The sequence below is a fragment of the Trichechus manatus genome, unplaced genomic scaffold (assembly GCF_000243295.1).
Source record: "Trichechus manatus latirostris isolate Lorelei unplaced genomic scaffold, TriManLat1.0 scaffold00340, whole genome shotgun sequence".
Classification (NCBI taxonomy): Eukaryota; Metazoa; Chordata; class Mammalia; order Sirenia; family Trichechidae; genus Trichechus; species Trichechus manatus.
The window spans coordinates 644,025-659,979 of NW_004444276.1; the positions used below are offsets into that span (position 1 = coordinate 644,025).

The 15,955-nt window shown below is 44.9% G+C and overlaps 1 protein-coding gene across 4 annotated transcripts in view; it reads left to right on the top strand.

Annotated features, from left to right (window-relative positions):
- The first annotated feature begins 10 nt into the window (after nucleotides 1-10).
- Nucleotides 11-15,955, top strand: part of BRCC3 (BRCA1/BRCA2-containing complex subunit 3) — a 76,007-nt gene continuing 60,062 nt past the window's right edge. For 2 of the 4 annotated variants that reach the window (XM_004390876.1, XM_004390877.1), the window contains exons 1-5: nucleotides 11-188; nucleotides 1,489-1,505; nucleotides 3,711-3,765; nucleotides 9,539-9,658; nucleotides 11,250-11,337. In XM_004390876.1, coding sequence (XP_004390933.1) covers nucleotides 75-188; nucleotides 1,489-1,505; nucleotides 3,711-3,765; nucleotides 9,539-9,658; nucleotides 11,250-11,337 — 394 coding nt within the window. In that variant the 5' untranslated portion in view covers nucleotides 11-74. The remainder of the gene's footprint in view (nucleotides 189-1,488; nucleotides 1,506-3,710; nucleotides 3,766-9,538; nucleotides 9,659-11,249; nucleotides 11,338-15,955) is intronic. The other 2 variants (XM_023725641.1, XM_023725642.1) reach the window with 2 other exon arrangements.

Genomic DNA, 15,955 nt, shown 5'->3' on the forward strand with positions numbered 1-15,955 from the left:
GGAGGAGGCGGCGCCGGCCAGGGTTGGCCAGGCCCGAGTGGGCCCAAGGCGGATGTGAGCAGGGCCGGACCAAGATGGCGGTGCAGGTGGTGCAGGCGGTCCATCTGGAGTCCGACGCTTTCCTAGTCTGTCTCAACCATGCTCTGAGCACAGAAAAGGAGGAGGTGATGGGGCTGTGTATCGGGGAGGTGAGTAGGTCAGTCCGTTAGCCTGGCTGCAGCCCTGCTGACGGTGGGCGCTGGCGGCTCCCAGGGCTGCGGAGGCCACAGGCACCCCTGACTTAGGTCCGTGCACGTATCAGTTGGATTTGCCCTTCGCCTGGTCCCCATTTCCTCTGGCCAGCTGACGCTTGTTTAGTTTCCCGCTGCCCGCCCCCCCCCCTCCCCCGCAGCGATCTGCACAAGCCCCCGGCGGCCTTGGTTTTTCTCTTGCAGCTTGTGGCTTTTCTAAAAGGGTTAGCGCTCCATTGACTAAAACTGCACCAAGTCAGGCCAGAAAGCCACTGGGGTCTGAGGAAGACATCAGTGCATTAAGGACCCGAAGACCACGGTTAGAGCCCCTTGCCTCACCTCCAGGCTTCCCTCCAGGGCAGCAGATGTATCGAAAAAGCATTTTAAGCATATCAAGAAACCTGAGAGAAAAGGGTTTCAACGGCAGGGCTTCGAACTGGTTTGTTCCGGCTCGAACTCCTGCTGAGACTTGGGATTTCTAACAAGTTCCCAGTAAGTTAAGTATAAAAATTACCTGGAGAGCTTGTTAAAATGTAGATTCTGATTCAGTATATCTGGGGTGAAATGCAAATTGTCAGCAAAGAGTGGAACCGGGAGGAACCGGTTCAGTGCCCTGTTCTAGGGTGAGACCTCTGGGAGGGGTTCAGACCAGTTCTTCGGGTTCAAATCCCTGCTAAGAATTCGCATTTCTAACAAGTTCCTAGGAGATGCTAATGCTGTTGGTTAGGTACCAATTCTGAGAACCACTAGTAGAACAGTGGTTCTCAAAATTTACTATACATAAGACTCACCTGGGGCTCTTTTTAAACTGTAAATTCTAATTCAGTATATCTGGGGTGGAAATGGAAACCCTGGTGGCGTAGGGGCTAAATGCTACGGCCGCTAACCGTAAAAGTTGGCAGTTCGAATCCACCGGCTGCTCCTTGGAAACCCAACGTGGCGGTTCTACTCTGTCCATTAGGGTCGCGCTATGAATCGGAATCGACTGGACAGCAATGGGTTTGGTTTCGGGGGTGGAAATGCAAATTCTCAGCCGGGGCTCCAACCGGAAGGAACCGGTTTCTGCTGCGTTAAGTGTTGCAGAGAGCCGAAGGGGAGGATGAAGAAATAGAACTTGGTTGTTTACAATCAGAAGTAAGAATTCTTCCAGTCTTTCCTGCTAGTGTGCCCAAATACATGATTTGCAAATTATCTGCATCCATGTACATCGAATAAGCATAATATGGTCAATAATGTTTTCTTCTTTTTCCCACTCTAGTTGAATGATGACACAAGGTAAGACTATTTTTGGTTTATTCATCTCAAAATTATGACACTTATGGCAATATTGTGTATGGATTGTACAGTCATGCATTCCTTAACGTCCACTATATTTTCTGTGAAATCGAACACTATGTGACTTGGATATTGTGTGAGCACCATGTTATATAGAGGCAGTCCCCAGGTTACAAACGTCCACCGTACAACCTGTAGTTACGAACGAACCCCCATAAAGCCTATTAAATCCTTACGGGAGCCCGCTTCTGGTTGTCCTCATCAATAAAGCCTATTAAATCCTTACGGGAGCCCACTTCCGCTTGTCCTCATCACTGCTGGGTGTCCTTGATTTATTGAATCCCACCTGACCGCTCCAGAAAGGATTCAAGAGGGAAGGGGGCTCCAGCATCTCCCACTGCCCAGATGGCAAGAGCTCTGGAGTGAACACATTGAGGCATGGCCACCGTCTCCTGAGGAGGGACTCTGCAGGCATGAACTGTAGGATGGAACCTCCAGGGCCCCGCCTGGGGCTGGTCGGAGGTCGTGGAGCGACAGCTGCCTTCCCAAGCCCGGTGAGGCAGCTGCTTCCGCACAGACTGACCTGGGGTTCAGGGGTTTTCCTCTCATAGACAGAGGTGGGGGCTGTGCCGTCGGCCTGCTTCCCCAGCGGGTCACGAACTGTCAGCGCCTTGTGGGCCTGGAAGGGTTTAACCGGAGCGAATCATGCGGTGACGGAATTGGAGGGGCTGGCCGGGGCGGCCTCCGCTTGCACTGTGTCTCTCGCACAGCTTGGGGGGTCGGCTCGGGCCTTGGTGAGGGCTGGAGCCCCTCTGGGAATTGGGCCCCATGGGGGTGAGTCCAGACAGGCAGGGAGGGGAGCCAGGCTGGGGAGACATGCTAAGCCCAGAGAACTGGCCTTGAGATTCTAAGGCGGAATATTCAGAAGTGGGACTGCCCTTGGGGCCATCATTGAGGAAGTGGCTGGAGAAAAGTGAGTGCAGGGAGCAGAGCGTGGCCAGCCCCACCCACTATTCCACCCACCTCAGGAGTAGAAGCCGCCTCTGGGACCCCACAGCGCCCCCCGCAGAGCTCGTGCCCAGAGCCATGTCCTCTGCCTCACTGCCCATATCCCACCTATGGTCCTTTGCTGCCAGAGTCTGGATTTGGGGTCTTTAAAACCATTAAAAAAAAAAAAAATTGCCATCGATTCCGACGCACAGAGACCCTATAAGACAGAGTAGAACTGCCCCACAGGGTTTCCAAGGAGTGCCTGGTGGATTTGAACTTTCAAACTTTTGATTAGCAGCCAGCTCTTAACCACTGCGCCACTAGGGCTCCAATTAAAACCATTAGGGGGGAATAATAAACCAAAGGAGAGCTGCTTTCCCTTTAAAAAGAAAAAAAGAAAACCCTTATGGGACCAAGGATGTATATGTGGTTGGAGGGTGACGTTACGCTGTGCATGACTGTATTTTAAATTACCATTGCAAGTCAGAAGCTCCCTCATTTATCCGGTTTGATTTGCACCCCAACCCTGATTGTTGGTTTCTACCTTATTTCGTAGTTTTTTTTAGTTGAGATATGTATGCCCTTCCGTGAACAATATAGTTGGGGCAATCAAGGTCATGTGTGAAGCTGTGAAAGCTCTTAAAAGTAGAATTTTGTTATAAAGTTGCCTATTAAAGACTATCAATGTATTTGACACATGATGCTGTTATTTTCCAGTTTCTTGTTTGCTGTTTTATGTCCTCTTTCCCCTGAAATGTCAATAAGATGCTGGCTGTTTTCTTTGTGGCAGATAATGTGTGCATTAAGGCGCATTTCCCTGTTGATCTGTCCCTCCATCTAAATTGCCAGTGGCTTTCTGCCTCCCTGCTGGGCCCTACAGTGATCTCAGAGATCCACTGCAGCTTGGATGCTTGAGGTGGACAAAGCTTTAGGTAACCTTTACTTAAACTGTGAAGCGGAGCAGAGTATGTCCTTCTCAAGTTCACCTCCTTAGTACCCAGGATTCCAGTAGTGTAGCTTTATGTACTTAGATGTGTCCCAGGTTGCTTCTAACAGATGTATGATGGCAGTTCTAGGACCTCAGTTTACTTTCCCTCATCTTCCTTTGTCACTGCCAAGACTTTAGGGCAGGAACTGCTAATCATGTTATCTTCCTTTAATCCCTTCTTATATTCCAAACCCCAGCTCCCTTGTTTTCTAATTTATCCCCAATAGGAGTGACTCAAAATTTGCATATACTGGAACTGAAATGCGAACAGTTGCTGAAAAGGTATGTGTGCTACCATTTTGCATAATGGAAATTCACAATTGGGGATTGATCTAGTTTGTGCAGCCCCACATTTGTGGCTGGTTGGGGTATTCTTCTTAGTAACATCAGAGAATGAATCTACTCACTTGGAAAAGAACCTAATTTTCTGTTCTTTGTAGCACAGTAAACCAAAAAATACCAAACCCGTTGCTGTCGAGATGATTCTGACTCGTAATATCCCTATAGGACAGAGTAGAGCTTCCCCCTTAGGGGCAGTTTCCAAGGCTGTAAATCTTTACAGGAGCAGACTACCACATCTTTCTCCCACTGAGCTACTGGCGGGTTCGGACCACCGACATTTTGGCTCGTGGCCCAGCGCTTTAACCACTGTGCCACCAGGGCTCCTTGTAGCAAGTCCTCCTGGTTGCTGTCATCTGCCCATTGTCTGGTCCTTCTCCCACTTCCCTTGAGACGTTGCCATGTGGTTCACCGCGTTGTTAACCTCTTCATCCCGAGTCCCACACTCTTCTTACAGGCAGTCTATCTATAGCGTCATAGTTCTTAGTCTGCCTTGAATTTTCTCCTGGGCTGCACCCCTGCCCATCCTTTCTGGCTTTAATTCCTTCCATGATCTAGCCCAGACTTTATGGTCTAGTATAATGCTTCTCAAACTAACCAAAAACCCACAGCTGCCCAGTCGATTCTGACTCACAGCGACCCCATAGGGTTTCCAAGGCTGTAAATCTTTACGGAAGCAGACTGCCACATCTTTCTCCCACGGAGCCACTGATGGGTTTGAACTACCAACCTTTCGGTTAGCAGTCAAGCGCTTTAACCACTGCGCCACCGGGGCTCATAGGACCACTTTATTTCTTTTCCAGTCTGTTGAAGATCAATCCTGTTGTAAAATTCAATAAAAATGAATTACTTTCTCCCCTTCCCGACAAGCAGATGAGGGAGGTGATAAAAGCTATCTGGCAAGAATCCATCTACTTCTTATCCCTGTATGCGAACTTCTCAGCGTTAACCACTTTCCATATCAAGGAAGACTCCCCTTCCTAGCCAAAGCCAAATCTGCCGCTTCCTCAGAGACATTACTTATCAAATAGACCCCCTCTCTCCTGGGTCTTCAGACTCCTGTTGCCTGGCTCTTTCCCCATAGCGTACAAATATGCTTAAGGTACTCTCATTTTCAGAAAGAAAAACAACTTCTCAAGCCTATATCTTCCTGTAGCTACTGTTCTTATAAAACCAAAAACCCACTGCCATCCATCAATACTGACTCATAGCGACCCTATAGGACAGAGCAGAACTACCCCACATGGTTTCCAAGGAGCGCCTGGTGGATTCGAACTGCCGACCTTTTTGGTTAGCAGCTGTAGCGCTTAACCACTGTGCCACCAGGGTTTCCCCCTTCCCTTCATAGCCAGACTTCTTAAAAGAATAGGCTACAATCATTACTTCACCTTCCCTAGTCAAACCCACCAAGGTTTGATTTCCAATTCTCCCTTTCCAGCCATATTTTTGTTGCTACCTCCAGTGGAATATTTCTTGGTGCCTTTCTTACTCAAGCAGGAGAAAGATGTGGCAGTCTGTTCCTGTAAAGATGACAGCCTTGGAAACCCCACGAGGCAGTTCTACTCTGTCGTATAGGGTCGCTATGAGTTGGAATTGACTTGACAGCAGTGAGTTAGGTGACGTTCTTTCCCCTTGAAATTCTGGGCTCTCATGGTTTTTGCAGTGTTTCCCTCGTTCCTCTCTCCTCCCTGTACTTCATGGACTCTCCCTCCTCTGTCTATGCATTAAATGTTGGTATTTTCCAAGTTTCTCCCTTAGCCCCCTTCTCTTTCCAGAATGTCTTCCTAGGCAGCATTCCTTTCCCATGGCTTTAGCTGCAATAGATATTGAGGTCTGTTGGATCTGTCTTCAAATCCTTACTCTGCTACTTACTCTGTGACTTTGAGCATGTTGCTTAACATCTATGAGCCTCAACTTCTTTTTCTGTAAAACTAAGATTATGACAGCTACTGACCTCATAGAGTTATTGGAAGAACTGGATTTGGGTAATGTATGTACAGCGCTCAGCAGTAAAACGGGCATAATGATAGTACTAACCTCATTGGGAGAGGTAATTAAGGTAACACACGTAAACCAGCATTCTGAGTGCCTGACACATGGCAAGTACTCAATAAATTTTGGCCACTTGACTATTGTGGTGGTGGATGCTCAATAAACACTGGTTAGTGCAAATTATCCCAGGCTTCAGAACTTCCTACTCAGTTACTTACTGGACACTCAAGTGCAGGCAGACACCAGGAAAAAAGCAACAACAATCATACCCATTGCCATCAAGTCGATTCTGACTCATAGCAACCCTATAGGACAAAGTAGAACTGCCCCATAGGGCTTCCAAGGAGTGGCTGGTGGAATTGAACTGCCGACCTTTTGGTTAAGAGCTGAGCCCTTAACCACTTGGCCACCAGGGCTCCATAGGTAGACAGGCATTTTAAAGTAACATGTTCAAACTATCTTTTCTTCTAACTGACTCCTCCAGCATACACCTCCTACTACAGTAGTTCCCCGAACTTGGATATACATTAGAATCACCTAGAGATTTCTTTTAGTGCAGATACGCTGATAACGAATTCTCTCAGTTTTCGTGAGTTGGAAAATGTCTTTATTTTGACTTCATTTTTTAAGGATATATTCTTTGGGCTTTTATTTTTCTGTTGAAAAGTCCTGTTGCTCCTCAGAAGGTCATGTGTCTTTCTATTTCTGCTTTTAATTATTATTTTTTGTCTTTGGCTTTGGTAATTCAGTTATCATGTGACAAGATATGGGTTTATCTGTATTTATCTTTCTTGGGATTTAACACACTTCTTGAATCTGGAAGTTAATATCTTCCATTAGTTTTGGAAAATTCTCCAACAGTATCTGTTATGGATTGAATTGTGTCCCCCCAAAATGTGTGTCAACTTGGCTAGTCCATGATTCCTAGTGTTGTGTGATTGTCCACCATTTTGTCATCTGATGTGATTTTCCTATGTGTTGTAAATCCTACCTCTATGATGTTAATGGGAAACCCTGGTGGCACAGGGGTTAAGAGCTATGGCTGCTAACCAAAGGGTTGGCGGTTCGAATCCACCAGGCATTCCGTGGAAACCCTATGGGGCAGTTCTACCCTGTCGCTATAAGTCCGAATCAACTCGACAGCATCAGCATCGGGTTTGGTTTTTTATGATGTTAATGAGGCAGGATTAGAGGCAGTAATGTTAATGAGGCAGGACTCAATCTGCAGGATTAGGTTGTATCTTGAGTCAATCTCTTTTGAAATATAAAAGAGAGAAGTGAACAGAGAGACAGAGGGACCTCCTACCACCAAGAAAAAGTAGCCAGGAGGGGAGTGTGTCCTTTGGACCCGGTCCCTGCACTGAGAAGCTCCTAGAGCAGGGCAAGATTGATGACAAGGACCTTCCCCCAGAGCCAACGGAGGAAGAAAGCCTTCTCCTGAAGCTGGCACCCGGAATTTGGACTGCTAGCCTCTTCAACTGTGAGAGGATAAATTTCTGTTTGTTAAAGCCATCCACTTGCGGTATTTCCGTTAGAGCGGCACTAGGTGATAACTAAGAACAGTATCTCTTCCGACTGTGACCAGGCCGGGCCGCAGTTTTGGAAAGGCTTAGTCTGCCTTCGGTTTCTGTGACTCTCAGCACCAGCCCTCTACATGGAGAAGTTCTGAATTCTCAGCCTCTTGCCCTGTGCCCAGAATCAGCAAATGCCCCCAGGGAAAGAGCCTCGCACACCTTCTGTTCATCTCTCTGGGGTTCTCCTTTCTCCAGATCGCGATCTTCATTGCTTCAGTAGTTCTCTGATACCTTTCAGCAGATATTTCTGCTGGGTTTTTTGTTTTTGTTTTTGTTTTTGTTATGGCTCCTGTAGTTGTTTTTGGCAGGAACATTGGTCAGCCTCGAGCTACCGGATATTCCCTGAAGCAGAGGCCCCTCGACCTTCTCTTTTTCAATTTATATTGTAATTTATAATTCTTAGTGTTGTAATATAAACGTAATAGTTCAACGTGACTGTCATAAAAGAGATTATTACTTTGAATTTAAAGACTTTATTATGTACTTTGTGCCTGCCAGATACGGTGCTGGTTGCTGGGGATAAAAACATAAACAAAACATGGTCCCTGCCCTTAAGGAGCTAACAGTCTGTTAGGGGTAAAAAATATGAAAATAGATAGAGCACAATATAATATATGCTCTAACAGAAATGTGTGTGTAGTAAAAGAAATTGTATGGAGGGGAGAATGATTAATTCTTTCTGAGATCATCAGGGAATTTAAAGGATGAAAAAGAGCTCACCAACATGTAGTCAATATTAAGAAATGTTGGATATTTTGTATTCTTTTTTGTATTGTCTTTGAAATCCGGTGTGTATTTTACATTGACTGCACGTTTTGGGTCAGACTCACCACATTTCAAGGGATCAATAGCCACACGTGGCCAGTGGCTGCCCAGTTGGGCAGTGCAGCTCCATCACTTATTTCACAAGCCGCCTCTTAGATGTCACCCTTGTCCCTGAATCATTTGGCAATGCCAATGCCTTCTTTTTCCCTGAAACTCTTATGCCCTTCTGTTGTGCTGGTTTTGGTTCCTCTGGCTTTCTCTCTGGCCCCTCTTACTCTGTCCCGTCCTAAATCTAGGCGTTGCTCTTGTTTCATTCCCCAGACCTCTGCTGCCACTTTTCACACCATTCTTTGCCTTCCCTACTAATTCTGTTTGAAGCTAAACTGTAATCCCACCTGCCTGCTAAAAGTCACCATACTGCATATCTTCTTACCTCAGTTCAACTCATATGAAAACGAGCTCATCTTCCTTCCTGCCTGCCCCTATCTAAATCTAGATCTTCTTCCCATGTTCCACCTAGTTTCCAACCTAAGTTTGAAATTTTGGAGTCATCTCGACAATTTCCTGCCCATGGTCCATAAGCTCCCAAATTTTGTGGATTCTTCCTTCTTGATAGATCCCAAATCTGTTTCTTTCCACCATCTCTGTCATCTACTTAGTCCAGTACTTTCTCATTACTTCACATCCAGGCTATCTGCAATATTTTCCTTCCCTCCAGTTCATCCGGTAAATCATGGCTTGGCATTTGAGGCCCTGCATGTTCTTACCCAAACCATCTTTCTTAGCCTTAGCGTAGTCTGCCATTCCACTTCAGGGCTTGTATTACTCTAAACCAGCTGGTCTACCACTCACACTTTTCTGTCTCCATAGCTCATGCCAAACACTCATTTGGCACCTTCAGAAATTCTGTCTATCTCTCTGGCAATCAGGAAATAGCTAATCTCTGTGAAGATCTTTGTTTTCTGATCTGAGTAACTGCATTTCTCTGAGTTCTATAACATTTATTTACTGCATTGTTTTAGTATGTTCTCATGTATGGTACTTGCTACACAACCAGATTGTTAGCACTTTGAAGTCAGGGACTCCGACTTGTATTCCTTTTTGTGATACAATGTCTTGTACATAATTGTTGATCATTTAACAAATCCTTCCTTGATCTGCATAGTAGCCTTTATATTTTTTGTTTCTGAAATGTATATATCGAGGTTAGATGTGTTTTATTTGAAACATTCGATTATTTATCAGAAAAATGTCAGTTTTCTAAAACGGAATCTTTAACCTGACAATGTAATGAAATGCAACTCTATAACAGAAGGATGATGTTATTGAAGGGAGATGTTATTGGTGAGACATAGAAATAACCATTTCTGTGGATTTTCCTTTAGGTTGACACTGTGAAGATTATTCACATTCATTCTGTCATCATCTTGCGACGTTCCGATAAGAGGAAGGATCGAGTGGAAATTTCTCCAGAGCAACTGTCTGCGGCTTCAACAGAGGCAGAGATATCCTTAGTGGTCAATGAGAAGCTTCTACATGCGCCGGGGCTTCTGGGTTACACTGGCCTGCTTGCTGCCGTCATCCTGCATTAGACAGTTTCACAAATTTTGCTCCTGATCACTGTTCCCCAGTTTTCATATTTACCCCTTAGATCTGATTGCTTGGTGAATCAGACTTTCTCTCCATCTCTCCTTCCCCTGGAAGGTTACATCTTATATAACTATAGGACAATATGAAAACCAGGAAACTGACATTGATACAGTGTATGTGTAGTTCTGTGCTATTTAGTGTGTAGATTTGTGTAAGCACCACAGCAGTCAAGATACAGAACTTTCCCATCACCAAAAGATCTCCCCCTCCTGCTATCCTTTTATACTCACACCACCCACTCACCACCACACCCTCTGTCAACCACTAATCTGTTCTGCATCTCCTCATATGGTTTGAATTTTCCTGCTTCTCTGTAAGCCTGGTTACTTCAGATTGGATGTGAGACATGGTGAATTTTACCTTGAGTACCTATTTTTGTCTTGTTCTGGGATGCTCTTAAGATTCTTAGAAACAGTATGTTCCTTTTGAGTGTTGCTTTTAAGATTTGCTCAGTGGAACCAGAGCAGCTTTTAGGGTAGCACGAATGTTTCCTCACTGCTGAGGCAAGACCATGCTGAGTACTCTACCCGATGGCTCCTGGATCCTGAGGTTTCCCAATCCTGTTGGGGGGAGGGACAGGTGCTATTCCTGGTCCTGCTGGAGCCCCGCTGGGCGTGGTTACCCCCGTTAACCCTTTCTGGTGGTCCTTTCCGTGGCCTCTCGGAGTCTCCTCAGGCATGTGCCCATCAGGACTCTGCTGCATACTTGAGGGGACCCTCTGCACATCATCTCTAGGGTTCTCTCCCTCTGTAGCTCTCTCCTCTTTGGTACCCGTAAAAAAAAAAAAAAAAGAAAAAGAAAAAACTCGTTGCCGTCGAGTCGATTCCGACTCATAGCAAACCTATAGGACACAGTAGAACTGCCCCGTAGGGTTTCCGAGGAGCGGCTGGTTGATTTGAACTGCCGACTTTTTGGTTAGTAGCTGCCCTGCAAATCCTAGCCGCCAGCATTCCCAGTTTTATCTCCTCAACTTGGGAGCCCAGCTTCATTTCCTCTCCCTATTCCATGGCCTGAGGCTAGATACAGTTTGGCAACAGTAGGAACTACAGTGCTTTTCAGACACCAAATGAACAGACATCCCCAGTTTAGTCTCCCCAGTTGTCTAGCAATATCCTCAAAAGAATATTTTCCTCCTTTGTTGTAGATTTAGATAAGCTTTTCAGATACCACAGTGATAAGTATTTGAGTGATCAAACATTAGCTAAATTGGATTAACAGGATGTAATTAAATATATACAGTAATAGAAACCACATGAATTTTATTTTATTTTTTTTAAATTTAGCTTTAAATGGGCAATCTGGGAAATCCGAGCATCAACTTTATTTCATTCTTTTGTTGGCATTAAATCATAATAGGTTTACTTTAAACCTCAAAATGCTTCCTGAGCCCTTATTAAGCATCACAAATTTTGTTCTCTCATTTGGAAAATACCTTGACAGACACACAGGTTGGCTGAACTAACAGGTCGCCCCATGAGAGTTGTGGGCTGGTATCATTCCCATCCTCATATAACTGTTTGGCCTTCCCATGTTGGTAAGTATTAGGTGGTTGCAATGTTAATTGTTCTTACAAATTAGTATCATTTTTGCTTTTCCATTACATAGGATATGTCTTAGTTATCTATTGCTGCTATAACAGAAATACCACAAGTGGATGGCTTTAACAAACAGAAATTTATCCTCTCACAGTCTAGGAGGCTAGAAGTTAGAATTCAGGGTGCCACCTCTAGGGGAAGGCTTTCTCTGTCGTCCTTGTCAATCAGTCTTCTCCTGGTCTAGGAGCTTCTCAGCACTGCGACCCCGAGTCCAAAGGACGCACTTTGCTCCCAGCACTTCTTTCTTGGTGGTATGTGGTCCCTCTCCTTTTATCTCTTGTAAGATAAAAGATCCCCACATGTCTGTCAGTTTCTCATACTGTGGTGGCTTGAGTATTGCTCTGATGCTGCTGGAAGCTATGCCACTAGTATTTCAAATACCAGCAGGGTCACCCATGGTGGACATGTTTCAGCGAAGCTTCCAGACTAAGACAGACTAGAAAGAAGGACCTGGCGATCTACTTCTAAAATATTGGCCAGTGAAAACCTTATGAATAGCAGTGGACCACTGGTATAGTGCCAGAAGATGAGCCCTTCAGGTTGGAAGGCACTCAGAATATGTCTGGGAAAGAGCTGCCTCCTCAAAGTAGAGTTGAACTTAATAACATGGATGGACTCAAGCTTTCAGGACCTTCATTTGCTAAGGTGACAACTCAAAATGAGAAAGAACAGCTGCACATATCCATTAATAATCGGAACATGGACTGTACGAAGTATGAATCTAGAAAAATTGGAAGTCATCAGAAATGAAATGGAATGCGTAAAGATTGATATTCTAGGCATTAGTGAGCTGAAATGAATTGGTATAGCCATTTTGAATCAGACACTTGTTTGCTCTACTACGCTGGAAATGACAAATTCAGGAGGAATGGTATTGCATTCATTGTCAAAATGAACATTTCAAGATCTATCCTGATGTACAGTGCTGTCAGTGATAGGATAATATCCATAAGCCTACAAGGAAGACCAGTTAATACGACTACTGTTCAAATTTACACACTGTTATGGATTGAATTATGTCCCCTAAAAATGTGTATGTCAACTTAGCTTTTCCATGACTCCCAGTATTGTGTGAAAGTCTACCATTTTGTCATCTGATGTGATTTTCCTATGTATTGTAAATCCTACCTCTATGATGTTAATGAAGCAGGACTCAATCTGCAACATTAGGTTGTGTCTTAAGTCAATCTCTTTCAAGCTATGAAAGACAGAAGTTAGCAGAGAGACTTGGGGACCTCATATCACCAAGAAACAAGAGCCAGAAGAACAGCGTGTCCTTTGGATCCACGGTCTCTGCGCTCAGAAGCTCCTAGTCCACGGGAAGTTGATGACAAGGACCTTCCTCCAGAACCAACACAGAGAGAAAGCCTTCCCCTGGAGCTGATGCCCTGAATTTGGACTTCTAGCTACCAGACTGTGAGAGAATAAACTTCTGCATGTTGAAGCCATCCAGTTGTGGTATTTCTGTTACAGCAGCACTAGATAACTATGACGTGCACCAACCACTAATGCCAAAGATGAGAAAATTAAAGATTTTTTTTTTACCAACTCTGTGGTCTGAAATTGATCAAACATGCATTCAAGATGTATTGATAGTTACTGGTGACTGGAACGTGAAAACTGGAAACAAAGAAGAAGGATCGGCAGTTGGAAAATATGGCCTTGGTAATCAAAATGACGCCAGAGATCCCATGATAGAATTTTGTAAGACCAATAACTTCTTCATTGCAAATACTGTTTTTCAACAATATACGTGGCGACTACATACATGGACCTTGCCAGATGGAACACACAGGAATCAAATTGGCCACATCTGTGGAAAGAGACAATGGAAAAGCTCAATATCATCAGTCAGAACAAGGCCAAGGGCTGACTGCAGAACAGACCATCAGTTGCTCATATGCAAGTTCAAGGTGAAGCTGAAGAAAATGAAAACAAGTCCACAAGAGCCAAAGTATGACTCTGAGTATGTCCCACCTGAATTTGGAGACCATCTCAAAAATGGATTTGATGCATTGAACACTAATGACCGAAGACCAGATGTGTTCTGGGATGACATCAAGGACCTCATACATGAAGAAAGCAAAAGGTCATTAGAAAGACAAGAAAGACAGAAAGAAAAAAAAACAGATGTCAGAAGAGACTCTGAAACTTGCTGTTGAACGTCAACTAGCTAAAGTGAATGGAAGAAATCATGAAGTAAAAGAGCTGAACAGAAGATTTCAAAGGGCAGCTCAAGGAGACAAAGTAAAGTATTGTATTGAAACTTGCAAAGAGCTGGAGTTAGAAAACCAAAGGAGAATAGCATGCTCAGCATTTCTCAAGCTGAAAGAATCGAATAAAAAATTCAAGCCTTGGGTTGCAATATTTAAGGATTTAATGGGCAAAATATTGAATGATGCAGGAAGCGTCAAAAGAAGATGGGAAGAATACAGAGTCACTGTACCAAAAAGGGGGGGACCCTGGTGGAGCAGTGGTTAAGTGTTTGGCTGCTTACCAAAAGGTCAGCAGTTTGAATCCACCAGCCACTCCATGGAAAACCTATAGGGCAGTTCTACTGTCCTACAGGGCTGCTATGAGTTGGAACCGACTCGATGGTAACTAGTTTGGTTTGGTTTTGGTACCAAAAAGAATTGGTCGATGTTCACTCATTTCAAGAGGTAGCATATGATCAAGAACAGATGGTACTAAAGGAAGAAGTCCAAGATGCACTGAAGGCATTGTCGAAAAACAAGGCTCCAGGAATTGACAGAATACCAATTGAGATGTTTCAACAAATGGATGCATCACTGGAGGTACTCACTCGTCTATGTCAAGAAATTTGGAAGACAGCTTCCTGGCCAACCGACTGGAAGACATGCATATTTATGCCCACTCCAAAGAAAGGTGATCCAACAGAATGTGGAAGGTATGAAACAATATCATTAATATCACACGCAAGTGAAAATTTTGCTGAAGATCATTCAAAAGTGTTTGCATTAGTGTATCGACAGCGAACTGCCAGAAATTCAGGCCGGATTCAGAAGAGGATGTGAAATGAGGGATATCATTGCTGATGTCAGGTGGATCTTTGCTGAAAGCAGAGAATACCAGAAAGATGTTTACCTGTGTGTTATTGACTATGAAAAGACATTCTGCTGTGTGGATCATAACAAATTATGGATAACATTGTGAAGAATGGGAATTCCAGAACACTTAATTGTTGCTCATGAGGAACCTGTACCTAGACCAAGAGGCAGTTGTTTGAATAGAACAAGGGGATACTGCATGGTTTAAAGTCAGGAAAGGTGTGCATCAGGGTTGTATCCTTTCACCATAGTATTCAATCTGTATGCTGAGCAAATAATCAGAGAAGCTGGACCACATGAAGAACAAAGCTTCAGGATTGGAGGAAGACGCATTAACAACCTTCAAAGACGTGAAGTGAAGAGGACTTGAAGCACTTACTGATGAAGATCAAAGACCACAGCCTTCAATATGGACTGCACCTCAACATAAAGAAAACATAAATCCCCACAACTAGACCAATAAGCAACATCGTGTTAAATGGAGACAATATTGAAGTTGTCAAGGATTTCATTTTTGGAGGCGGAGCCAAGACGGCAGAGTAGTCGGACACTTCCGGTGGAGCCTCTTACAACAAAGACCCGAAAAAACAAGTGATTCAATTATATATGGCAATCTGGGAGCCCTGAACATCAAAGGCAGAGTTGAGGAACTGGACAGAGTGGCAGGGGGAGGGAGAGACGGTTCAGAAGCAGTGAGGAATTGCCAGACCTGACCTGGCGAGAGCCTGAGCACTTCAGGCCTGAGCAGCGCAGGGGTGAGCGGTGAGGCAGGCAAGCAGCCATGCTCGGGAGGCGTGTTTTCTGCACCAGAGGAGACTCAGCACCAGAGAGTCTACACGGCCACCCAGAACCAGTGAGAGGCAGCCCTCAATCCGGAGAAAGAAATTGTGTACGGCTTACCGCGTGGATCAAAAACACCCCCCTTAAGGAAAAACCTCTCTCACATTTACCTCCCTGCTCCCTGCTCTGCACTGGGTCCCGGAACAGCTTCAGCAATTGCCAAGTCCTCTGGGCCCGAAGTAGGATCCGTCACATGCCCAGAGCCCTTTTCCCTGCCTTGAAGGGTGAACAAATTAACAAACAGAGGGAAAAAATAAACTGCTGGCTCTCCTAAGTCAGGAAACCAGCGTAGGCACAGCTCCTTTGCCTAGGCACAGCTCCTTTGCCTAGGCACAGGCATAAGGGATCCACGAACTTTGAGTGCCTTTACCCCTGCACAGACTTGTGTGGGCCATCTCAACACCGTAGGCCCTCATTACCACAGTACAACAGGGTATATACTGGAACACTAACTTCAACTGTTTCAGCTGTAAAGGGGCAGGTTCTTGACATTTGACACTGCTCAGCACATTAAGCAAGGTCTTCACCTACCCACATCAGGGGCCTGAGGACTGGTGGCTCTACCCATGCCACCTAGCCACCTGTGATAGGGCCCATTAATAAGAGGTGCCCCCTAGTCCTTACAGCCAACAGCATTAGGTGCTCATAG